Below are 12,517 nucleotides of genomic sequence, written 5' to 3'. Positions count from 1 at the left end.
CACTTTACTGCCTTGCAAAAGTCTTAAAGATAGCCGTTGATCCTTTTCCTTGTTGCTCCAACTTGCCAAACTCAAAAGTAACTTGGACTTCCTTTCCAATTCTCAGCCTTTTCAATTTCCTTATTTGTTAAAATTTCCAACTTCCTCTGTTCTCTTCTTTCTTTAAGGTTGCCTCGATACCAGCTCTTGGTCATGTCAGCTTCATCTTCCTCAGCCCTTCCTTCCACCACCATGCTTCCACAGAGGTTGCAATCTAAGTTTTGAACATCAGACCATAAGAACACTTCTATAGATCTTGGGATTAGTTCTGGCTTTGCTCTATTCACCTTGATAGGTGTTGTTCGAAGGTCTGAAGCATCCACTGTCAAAAGTTCCCTTCCACACAACTTTGCTACTCTGTTGAAAGTCTCACCCGACCATAGATGAAAAGGCAACCCTTGAATCCTCATCTCAACACAACTCGTTGATTCTACAACTTCCTAATTGCAACTTGGGGACCATCTTCCTGCCACCACCAGACATTTTTTTATTGCCAACACAGCTTCAAAATCGAGCCAGGGGTTTCGAAGAGATACCATAGCCTTCTGTTCATCAATAGGGATGATCTACATCAGTTCTGAGAGCTTTAAAGCTTGTTGAATTTCTTCTCCCAGATTTTCCTATCTGCAACTTATTCCTCAAAATCACTAATTTGTTCTCCCAACCTTTCTTGGTTCTATTGATCCACAGCCTCATTGACCCTAACTGTGCACCAATATGAATCTCTTTACCTGTACTAGTATTCGTTTCCTTAGTTTCTTCCTCCTCTTCAGACTCTTTTTGACTCTCCTCCTTTTTGATTAAAGAACTCTCTCTCTTTCATTCACTAACACCAGGAACTCCTACATTGCTTGTGTTATTTTATCCCAACCCGAACCTTCTCTTCCTTCAGGGAAACAAGTGAACTGCTTTAGACCCTCTCCATAATACATAGACACCAACGAATCTTCCTTTCCTATTTTCTTTTCTTTCAGCAGAGTGTCTTCTTCCCTCTTCCACAAGATTTCATGTCCATTCTCTTGTTTGTATTGTTCTCTTAGCTCCCTCTAGGAATCTCTGAAACCAGGAAATTCCTCTCCCAATGAGAACCTACGAGGCTTTTCACAATTCCACTATCTTTAGGGCAGTTCCCCTTCTTGTCCAAGCTTCTTCTAAGACAAACGTTTTTGACTCAATTTTTAGAACTCTTCTCCATCTCCTTGTTGGTCTGAGCTCCATCTTCAGAACTCTTCTGGTCCGAATGTCTTCACGATGTATCAAGATTTTAGTTTACCAATTATCACTTTATAGGTGTACAATATGTCCATGATGGAAGAATTCAAGAGTCTATGTAACACTCAACCTGTCCTCTAACAGATGGCATCCAAAGTGATGATAGATGATAAATCCAGCATTTCTATTGGGACAAAATAAACAGAGTTAAGTTGTTCTAAACTAATCATTGTCGAATTTTTAACTACGGAAAAAATGAGGAGCAGAAGAAAGGCCAATATAAATTGCCTACAACCAGTGTTTTTTCTTCCCTTACCATGTTTCAACATCTTTCTAGTTGGTATCATCTTAAGTTTCTGAAGCTCTAGCCTATTTTCTACTTCAATTCTAATGCCCTTCTCTCCTTTATGTTGATATAAGATTGACTACCGTATGTTCTGAAAGTGCTTTTCTAGTTGGATCCATCTCCACGAACCCTTTCTTTGTCCTCCAACAACATTAAAAGGAATGCTCTATTACCATATTAATTGGTGTATGTTGTGTGTCAATATTGTAAGAAGCCCAAACACACCAAGGATACCTATTGGAAGCTACTTCTAGAGTTCATGCTTGCTAGGTTCAAGAATGGGAATAATGACAAAAAGAATGGGAGTGGGAAAGGTGGCTATGCAATTGTAGCCACCTCCTCAAAGAGTGAAAAGGAACCGAGTGATGAGAAATTTGTGGGGGAACAGATTGTAGCTGCTAGGTATCAATATGAAAAGTATGGCCGAATATCAGTCACATAGAGTCAAGATTTAAGAGAATAGAGTCCATTAGATATGCCTAACTAACAATGTCAGTTAGTCGTATTATGTTAAGTAGAAGTTCAGGACTGTTATCAGTCTTGAACCCTAAGGGATTTCGGGTTCGACAGTAAGAAGAAAAGGAGAAGTAGTAGACACAATAGTTGAAAAGGAGGAGCAGAAGCTTGATGATCTGCCGCCGCCACTTTAATTAATATTTATAGGTTATGCTCATTACATGGAAAGGACAGATCTGCCCTTAGTCTTTACATAACAAACAGAGCAAAAATAAGACTGAAATAAATAACAACTGAAACAACTAAATGACCAATAGCTAACCCTAGGAAGACTAGAACACCTTCTACCCTACAAACACAGTGGGACTGTAGCTGTGGGGCCCAATCAGTGTTCTCTACACTCCCCCTCAAGTTGGGAATAAATGTTTATCATTCCCAACTTGGATAGGTCCGCCTCTAGCTTCTTCCGTGGTACAACTTTGGTGAGGATATCTGCTAGCTGCATGTTGGAAGTGATGTATGGGAGACACACTTGTTGTAATGAGACTTTCTCTCGTACAAAGTGTCGATCATCTTCAATATGTTTAATTCTGTCATGCTGCACCCGGTTGTGTGCTATATAAATAGCCGCTTGATTATCACAATACGACATCAGGGGCTTCTCATACTCAATACCCAACTCCTCAAGTAGTGATCTCAGCCAAAGAATTTCAGCCACTCCGTTAGCCATTGACCTGTACTCAGCTTTAGCACTAGATCGGGAGACAACACTTTGTTTCTTACTTCTCCAAGAGACCAGGTTACCTCCCACAAGAGCACAATATCCAGAGGTAGACTTTCTGTCATCAACACTCCCATCCCAATCGACATCCGTATAGACTTCCACCTTCATGTGGTCATTGTTCTTGACCAATATACCTCTACCCAAGCATCTCTTCAAGTATGCTAGTATTCTTTCTGTTGCTAGAAGGTGCGTGGTTCTAGGAGAATGCATGTACTGACTGACAACACTAATTGCATAACTGGTATCTGGCCGAGCGAGGCATAGATATAGGAGCTTTCCCACTAACCGCTGAAACATAACTTTGTCTTCAAGCAGCTCCCCACTCTCTGCACTAATCCTGTGGTTCTGTTCAATGGGTGTATCTGCAGGTTTGACACCTAACTTTCCAGTTTCAACCAACAGATCTAGAACATATTTCCTCTGAGAGACAAAGATCCCCAATTTAGATCTAGAAACCTCAATACCCAAAAAATACCGTAGTGTACCCAGATCTTTCACCTCAAACTCTTGATGAAGGAGCAGTTTGAGGGACTCAATCTCATGGTTGTCATTTCCCGTCACCACAATATCATCAACATACATTGCAAGTAGTGTTAGTGAGGACTCCACCCTCTTGATGAACAGTGTATGAACTGACTGGACCTGTACATAACCGAACTTCCCAAGGGCTAGTCTGAATCTGTCGAACCAAGCTCTAGGTGACTGCTTCAAACCATACAATGCCTTATTGAGCCGGCAGACCTTCTTACCTGCCTCTGTATCATAGAATCCAGGATGCAACTACATCTAAACCTCTTCCTGCAAGTCCCCATTTAGGAAGGCATTTTTAACATCCATTTGGTACAAAGGCCAAGTGTAGCTTGCTGCAAGAGATAATAGAACCCGAATGGTGCTCATCTTGGCTACCGGGGCAAATGTCTCCAAGTAATCTATACCATAAGTCTGAGTGAACCCTTTTGCAACTAGCCGAGCTCTGTACCTCTCAATGGAACCATCCGCATTTTGCTTCACAGTAAATATCCATCTGCATCCAACTGGTTTCTTTCCTTTGGGCAAGTCAACTAGCTCCCAGGTATTATTTTTCAACAGGGCATCCATTTCAACTTGCATTGCACCTCTCCACTCCGGGGCTAATAGAGCTTCTTGCACTGTTCTTGGAATAGGGACATTGGCAACGGAAGTGAGATAGGACCTGTAGGAGGGAGATAGGTGATCATAGGACAAGAACTGGGAGATGCAGTGGGTTGTAGATGTGGTACAATGCCGTTTTCCTTTACGGATGGCAATGGGAAGGTCAAGGTCGTCTGCAGGGGGTGAGGTAGCAACAATGGAAGGAGTCTTTTTGGGCCCTGGACTGTAATATCTGGACTTGGAGCCGCAGAAGAGGTTGGAGTTGGTCGAGACTGCTGATGACTGGGATCAACCTGCCTGCATCGCCTGTGATAGACTCTCAACTCCCGATCCCCCTGACCACCCTCGCTACTGCAGCCCTCATCATCCACTAGAATAGGTATGGGAACAACCCCAAGAGTATTAACCCTGCCCTCACTGCACTCCCTCTGAAGAAAAGGACCCAAATCTCCACGCTCACTACTCTCCCCCTAAGGAGAGACCCTAGAATAGTAGGGTGTCTCCTCAAAGAAAGTGACATCCGTTGATACAAACTTCTTCCCTGAAACAGGATCATAGCAGCAATAACCCTTTTGAGTTTGTGCATAGCCAAGAAAGATGCATTTGGAAGCCTTGGGTTCAAACTTGGAGTGATGGGGACTGAGAAGTTGAACAAAACAGGTACAATCAAATGTTTTGAGGGGAATAGTAAACAACTCCTCATTGGGGTATAGAAGGGAAAAAGAAGGTTTCATATCAAGAACTCGGGAAGGAACCCGATTAATAAGATATACTGCCGTAAGTATAGCATCACCCCAGAAGCGAATATGGACATTGGAGGTAAATATAATACTTCTAACCACCTCCAAGATGTGCCTATTCTTCCTTTCTGCAACCCCATTCTGCCGAGGTGTATGAGGGCAAGTGCTCTGGTGGATAACCCCATGATTAAGGAGGTACAATGCCAATGGCTTAGCAAAGTATTCCTTTGCATTATTAGATCTAAGAACTTTGATCCTGGCATCAAATTGGGTTAGGATCATTTGGTGGAAGTTTTGGGTCAGGGTAGGCACCTCATCTCGTGAACGCATAAGATTAACCCAAGAAAACTAGGTGTGGTCATCAACAAATAACAAAAAATATCTGTACCCACCCATAGAAGGAATGTGATATGGCCCCCAAACATCAGTATGCACAATATCAAAAGAACTATTACTTCACTCAATGAATAAGAGTTTCTACAATGTTTAGCAAACTCACAATTTTCACATTTCAACTGAGATGACTCAACATACTCAAACAAAGTAGGAAACTGACTCTTTAAGGACCGAAAAGACAAATGACCCAATCGGTTATGCCAAAGCATAACCGGACTCACAACTTGAGAAACAAGTAACTTCTTATCCCCTGACTCTCCCGACGAGAACTCACCCCGAGCAGATAGATCCCATTCGTCTTACGGCCAGTCCCAATCACCTTTTTCGTTCCAGGTCCTGAAAAACACATCGGTTCGGGAAGAAAGTTACTGAGCAGTTCATATGTTTAGTAATACTACTAACAGAAAGGAGGTTAGTATCAAGTTTAGGAACATGCAAGACAAAAGACAAGGAGATAGTATCCGATAGTTTGATGTCACCCTTGCTAGAAATAGGGACAAGAGAGCCATCAGCTATAGATACTTTATCCCTACCAAAAGATAAGTGATAAGTAGTAAACAAAGAGGGCAAACTAGTCATATGGTCGGATGCACCTGAATCTATTACCCAATAGGGTTCAGTAGTACCTGGAGCGGAGGCATGGTAGGTTGAGGCTCGAGTACCTGAGTGTGCAAAGGCCGATGTGGCAGGGGCTGATGATGATTGAAGTGACTGAGCCGAACTGCCAACTTCCTTTTCCAACTGTATTAGAGCAGCCCGAACTGCAGCTAAGGTCTCTAATGGTGTGCCTCTTGTGCCAGATGAGGATGCCGAATCCGTAGTCATAGCCACATGAGCATTACCCTTTTTATTTGTCAACTTTGCCGGGACCAAATGTGGATGCAACTTCCAACATGTTTCTTTTGTGTGTTTAGGTTTCTTGCAATGCTCACACACCACATCCCTTTTATCTTCCTTCTTTTTGTCTCTCTCTGACTCACCCCCTGTTTTGTGTTTGACAGCTACCAAGGCCGGTGTAAGTGGCTGAGGTTGCATCATGACTTTCCTCCTGGTCTCTTCACTATGCACTAAGGAGTATGCCTGAGAGAGGGTCACACTATCTCTGGTCAAAATCTGCCGCCTCACAATATCATATTTTGAATTCAGTCCTGCTAGAAACTCAAACACTCTGTTTGTCTCGATGTGTTTTCTATGAGTCTGAGCATCTTTGGGACTCTCCCACTCAAGAATTTCTAAATGATCAATTTCATGCCACAAGGACTTCAAGGTAGAGAAGTAGACGGACACCAGTTTCTCTCCTTGTTTAAGGGTATTCACCTCACATTTCAATTCTTATGCTCTGGCAACATTAAGGGGTTGGGAGTAAGTTTCTTTCATCACATCCCATATTTCCTTGGTTGTCTTTGTCCATAAGTAATTTCTACTGATATGAGGCTGCATAGAATTACAGAGCCATGTCATAACCAAGTAGTTTTTTTGGACCCACTTGGTATACATAGGGTTTCCCTCGGAAGGTTCTGCCACATCTCCCAAGAGATACCCTACTTTGCCCCTTCCCGCAATAGCCATCATGGCTGATTGGGCCCATTCCAAATAGTTTGATCCATCAAACCTTATGGTTGTAATCTGAAAACCTGTCTCAGAACCACCACCATAATTTCTGTTCCCAAAACTGCCTTCTGCCTGATTCTTAAACTCCATTTCGGTCAAGAACCAGAAGTCTCAAAATTAGGGTTACTACAATCACAAACAGCACTTGGACTATCAACCACAATCACGAAATCAGTATAGAACCAAGCTATACTCACAGTAGATGTACATGAAACATGTATAGAACTGATCTGAAATGAATAAGCACACACAACAGCAACAGTCCGAACTGTTTTCACCCCCTTAGAGGAGTACGAAACCCCAAAAGAAAACTGAAAAAACAGTTTGAAGAGCAATCTGATATGCTGAAGCCGAATTGGGGGTCTTAATCAGTCCTAAAAGCAGATTCTCAGCCGTACACCCCAGATAGTACCATACGGATAAGGCTTATAGTAGGGTTAATATGAAACCTTAAAACTGATAAGTGTTGAGGAGAGATTTGTTAGGGTTTGCCGCAGTATTAGACCACAAGGTTCAGTCCAGTACTAGGGTTTGTCGCAGGATTAAGAGAAAACCCTAGAGAATAGAAAGATAAAACCCTAGAGTGGTTCGGCCGCCCTTGCTAGATAGGACCAACCTATCTTCTCTGCTAGTACTTCTCTCAGAAAATAAAAAACTTACAATAGGATGTTGTTTGCTGCCTTCCAAGGTTACCCGAACCCTAGCATTCTCTGATTCTTCCTGATCACCAACTCGCTACAACTGTGGCAATTCTTCAAACAACTGCTAATCCTCTGGAGATCTCCAAGAACCAGTCAACGAACTCTCTTTCTCAGCTTCTAGCCTTAGATGGTTCTCATGTGGTCAGGTGGACTAGACTCACATGAGAAACTCTAGCTTTGATACCAAGTAGAAGTTCAGGACTGTTATCATTCTTGATTACTATGGGATTTCAGGTTCGACAGTAAGAAGAAAGGTAAGAGAAAAGAGGAGGAAGAGGGAGGAGAAGCAGTAGACACAAGAGTTGAAAAGGAGGAGCAGAAGCTTGATGACCTGCCGCCACCACTTTAATTAATATTTATAGGTTTTGCTACCCATATCCCTATAATCTTATGGGGTGATGCCATCATAACAACCACCTATTATATTAACCATATGCCTTCTCGGGCCTTGCGGTTTAAGTCTCCTTTTAGTGTCCTCTTTCCAAATGTTGATATCTTCTCTATTCCTCTATGTTTCTTTGGTTTGAGCTGTTATGTACATATTCCTAGTTCCTAGATACACAAGTTTGAACCCAAGGCCCAAAAGTGTATCTTCCTTGGTTATTCATCCACATAGAAGGTTTGTGTTGTTTTGATTCATTAGTTGCACTAGGTTTGTTTCTATGGATGTCACCTTTGTGGAGTCCATTGTTTTTTATAGTCATTCTTCTGAGGGGGAGTGCTTTCTTGAGATGTTTACTTCACCCCTTTGCTTGCTAGCACCTGTTGAACCTTTTGTTGAGCCCTCTACAATTCTTTCTATTCTTGTGATGGAGTCTTATTCTCCTCCCAACTCTCTCATTTCTATTCCTCCTCCTACTAGCACTTTTGTTTATCATTCATCCTATTGTTCAGAGATGGTGCCAATGGCAAAGACAAAGGCATGCACAGGTTGTTCCTTCACCTCTAGTTGAGCCCCAGGTGCTTCCAGTCACTGAAGAGAGGACATTTCCAACACCACCATTTCTACTACTTTCCTCCCAGACCTTGACCTACCCATTTTTGTGAGGTTAGGTAAGAGGAAATGTATAGCTCATTGCATTTAACACTTTTCGTACATATTGTTGTCCCTTTCCTACTATTCTTTCCTAGCCTCTATTTTCTCTCAACCCATTCCCAAGTTTGTAACTCAAACCTTGGCCAAACCAGAGTGGAAAGATGCTATGAGAATTCAAATATAAGCATTCATAAGAACAATACATAGGACATTGTCAACTTGCCTACTGGGAGGAGCCTATTGGTTATAAGTGGGTTGACACCATCAAGTACCATGCTGATGAGATTGAGAGGTGTAGGGCATGACTTGTTGCCAAGAGTTAAACTTTGGTGTATGTAATAGATTATACGGAGACCTTCTCTTTAGTGGATGAATGACTTTTGTGAGGGTTCTATTGTTTTTGGCAGTGAGTTGTGATTGACCCCTTTATCAGTTTGACATGAAGAATGCGTTCTTGAATAATGATCTAATTGAAGAAGTGTCTATGTCCCTTCCCCTTGGTATGTATGGTAAGGAGATGCAAGGTAAGGTATGCAAGCTAAAGAAGTCAATTTATGGATTGAAACAATCTCCACGTGGTTGGTTTGATAGGTTCAATGCTGCCCTTGTTTAGTTTAGTTACACTTAGACTCAATCAAATCTTGCCCTTTTTGTTAAGAGGAGAGATACTTGGGTCACCTTCCTCATTGTTTATGTTGATGATATTGTTGTTACTGGCAGTGTGATCCAAAGGAAGTTGATGATCTCAAGAGGTTCCTTAATTTTGATTTTGAGATCAAAGACTTGGGGGAGTTGCAATATTTCTTGGGAATTATAGTTGCTAGATCCAAAGAAGGCATCTTCATCTCCTAGTGGAAGTATGTGTTGGATCATCCCACTAAGGCTAGGAAGCTTGGTAAAAAAACTTGCTTCTACTCCTATTGATTTGAATCATAAGCTCTCAACTAATGTTGGTGAGCTCTTAACTGATAGGGGAGCATTTCAGAGATTATTGGGGAATCTCCTATACCTTTGTATGACATGACTAGACATTTCATATGTTGTGATTGTGATTAGCCAATTTATGCATGCCCCTAGAGACACATATGGCTGCTGCTTAAAGGGTGCTATATTATCTTAAGGGAACTCTTGGAAAGGGTATATTCTTTGCCAAGCATGGACATATAAAGTTAGAGGCCTATTTGACTTCGTGGCACCTATACAGATATTGATTGTTCAGATAGTATAGATGACAGTTGATCCACATCAGATTGTTGTGCTATGGTAGCTGGAAATATTGTTTCCTAGAGGAGTAAGAAGTAGTTTGTGGTAGCTCAATCTTCAACTGATGCAGTGTATAGGGTTATTGCCCATGGGGTTTCATAGTTGTTATGGCTTAGATCTCTCCTAGAGGAGATGGGTATTACTTTTGATAGGCCCTTGATGTCGTATTGTGATAATAGATTGCTATTAATATTGCTTATAATTTGGTTCAGCATGACAAAGCTAAGCACATTGAGGTAGACAAACACTTCATACGAGAGAGTAACTTTAGGGGAAGTGTATCTTCTTTTCATTTGTTTAGAAGAGCAGCTAGCGGATATTTTGACCAAGGGAGTTCCTAAGGTGAAGTTACAACACTACGTAAACAAGATGGGCATGATTGACATCTAAACTCAGCATGAGGGGAAGTGTGGAGAGATTGGGTCAAGTGGGCTTTAGTTTTCTTTCTTTATTCATCAGTTTTATTTCAGCTGTAGTGGGCCTTCTTTGTGGGCCTTAATACTTGTTATTTCTTTTGTTTTTTGGTCAGCTGTCTTGTTAGGGGCACTGATTTAATTTATATCTTTTCGATATTCAGCATATATAATTCAATTGAGTGACAAAGAGAGACACGATTAGCTCTCTTTCTCTTCCCTTTTTTTCCATTCTCTTCTTCCTCCTTTTGAATCTCTTTTTCCTCTTTTTTCTTTTCTTTTGGCTTAATTTCAGATTTATTGCTGGTGTGATTTGCAACTATTGGATAATAACCATAACAATATAAATATGTATACACAAATGTTAGAATATTTTCTCTTAGCACACATACAAGGACCAAAATTTCGATATGATATGCCCCGTATTGGGCGTATCTTATCGTATCTTTTGGTTTTCGATACACCTGTTTAAAACTAAAATTTAAAGAAAACTAAAAAAAGGGTGGGGGGGACTATCATTCAAAGTGCCAATACACAGAGGTGTATCGGTACTTTGAACCATGCACTCATATGCATCTGAACTCAGAGTTATTCATGTAGAAATTATGTAATCGTTTAAGTTCCATTTAGCACATTTCTGTCTTTAAGTACTTGGCCCAAATTTTCTTTTATCTTCCTTTCTCTTTTGGAGCATTCTATTTGCAGTAATCTATTCTTCTTCTAGAATCGTTTAACTTTATATATGTTAAAGTTTATTGATATTGTCTTGTTTAGATCCTTGCAACAAGGGTGTGTGTGAAAATTGATATTTCAATTATTCATTTTCTAGCCCGCTGCAGAAATTATTGCATTTAGAATTGGAGAATTGAGAGGCCTTTCAAGATGGCGCACACGATACCAGGGTATTGGGTTAGATGAAATGCTTATAGATGTTGCTACTGAAAAAGCTGGTATTTTTCTTGTACATGTTGAACGATTTATGAGGGTATTGACTACTGTGATTTACCAGGTATCTTTTAGATTCTGTCTGCTTTAAATAGGAATTAAATATAAAAACTAGAAAGCAGTAGTTTAGCCTTTGTTTAATGAAAATTTTCATTTCTTATTACTTGTACCAATAAAGATTGCAACTTAGCATAAGATATAGTTACATATTTTGCTTGAGATTATTATGGTAAGGTTTATCCATTCATGCTTTTAACTTGTTTGTATGCAGGACTTGGAGGAACTTACATTGTACTATGCAGACTTTGTGATAGTTTGTGCTAATGTTAGGCAAAAATTGATGTATTTTTTTTCTCTTTTTTTTGTAATGTCTATTTTTTTTATTCTTTGCTGGCTTATTGATGCAGTCAAGTTGTGGCATCTGTCCAGTGTGAGAATTGGCTCACTCAGGTTGGGATAAACACCAAAGGGGGGTCTTTCTGACAAAAACAATTGTTTTTGGAACAAGATAGGGATTGATACCTAGGTTATGTTTGCATTGTGGAATCTGCCATCCATGTAGGGAGTCTAACCTGATTAAGGACCCCTAGGTTCTCTATAATCAAGGATCCCTTAAGACTGTTTGGTTTGAAGGAAAAAGTTGGGAAAGGTAGTGAAACCTTTACAAAACTTGTATAGGTTCTCCTAATTTTCCCCTCCTTTAACTACCTTTTCCTTCAAACCAAACATAGAAAGGGAACCAGATGGATGCTCTGTGGTGTTCTTGTCTACTTTTTATTTTCCGTTTAGGTACAAGTAACTTGAGAGTTGAAGTGTGTTGACAAGCTTATTTAGGATGCTGTTGTGTTAAAGGTATAATTCTTGTAATATTCCCATGTGAAGGATCCTGGATTTATATTCTGTATGGAGGTTTCCAAGTATGTTATTGTTAGGGAAATGGCTCTTCTGTTGGATATGTGATTTACCTCTCAAGCTATGGCTATTTCAGTAGTAGTCCTACCCCTGTTGGGGAGATGATATGTAGTGAAAGAGGGAGGTGACTTCTGATGTATGGAATAAGGCGCTTGAGCTGGGCAAGTAATACGTTAATGTTTATTATTTTGACTTGATTCTTGGCTGTGGTGGAGTTTTGGTTGGCTTATGCAAATGAGGATATGGGCATGGACGTGCTAAACATATGGATACAACCATCTTTTTCTTGAAATCTTGGATACATACGGATACAGTAATTATCTCTTAAGATTTGATTATACTTCTAATATCTACAAAATTTTTGTAATTTGTGATGTATATATATTACACAAAGTGGAAGCCTTTGCATGGTTGGCAGGCATTAGGAAGATCTTCATGGTGGATAAGCTTAAACAACATGGTTTTATATCAGTAAATCGATGAGTTCTATGCAGATAAGGGGTTGAATATTACTCATGTATTTATATAATGT

The 12,517-nt window shown here is 40.4% G+C and overlaps 1 protein-coding gene across 2 annotated transcripts in view; it reads left to right on the top strand.

The window, feature by feature from the left end:
• The window catches only part of APC4 (Transducin/WD40 repeat-like superfamily protein), a 107,789-nt gene that overhangs the window by 71,814 nt on the left and 23,458 nt on the right, over nt 1-12,517 (top strand). For both annotated transcript variants that reach the window (XM_088969351.1, XM_088969352.1), the window contains exon 11: nt 10,958-11,137. In XM_088969351.1, coding sequence (XP_088825477.1) covers nt 10,958-11,137 — 180 coding nt within the window. The remainder of the gene's footprint in view (nt 1-10,957; nt 11,138-12,517) is intronic.

Source organism: Nelumbo lutea, chromosome 2 (assembly GCF_056320005.1).
Source record: "Nelumbo lutea isolate HS-2025 chromosome 2, American lotus-T2T, whole genome shotgun sequence".
Classification (NCBI taxonomy): Eukaryota; Viridiplantae; Streptophyta; class Magnoliopsida; order Proteales; family Nelumbonaceae; genus Nelumbo; species Nelumbo lutea.
Note: the sequence above shows the minus strand (reverse complement) of the source record. Positions and strands in the feature narration are given on the sequence as shown.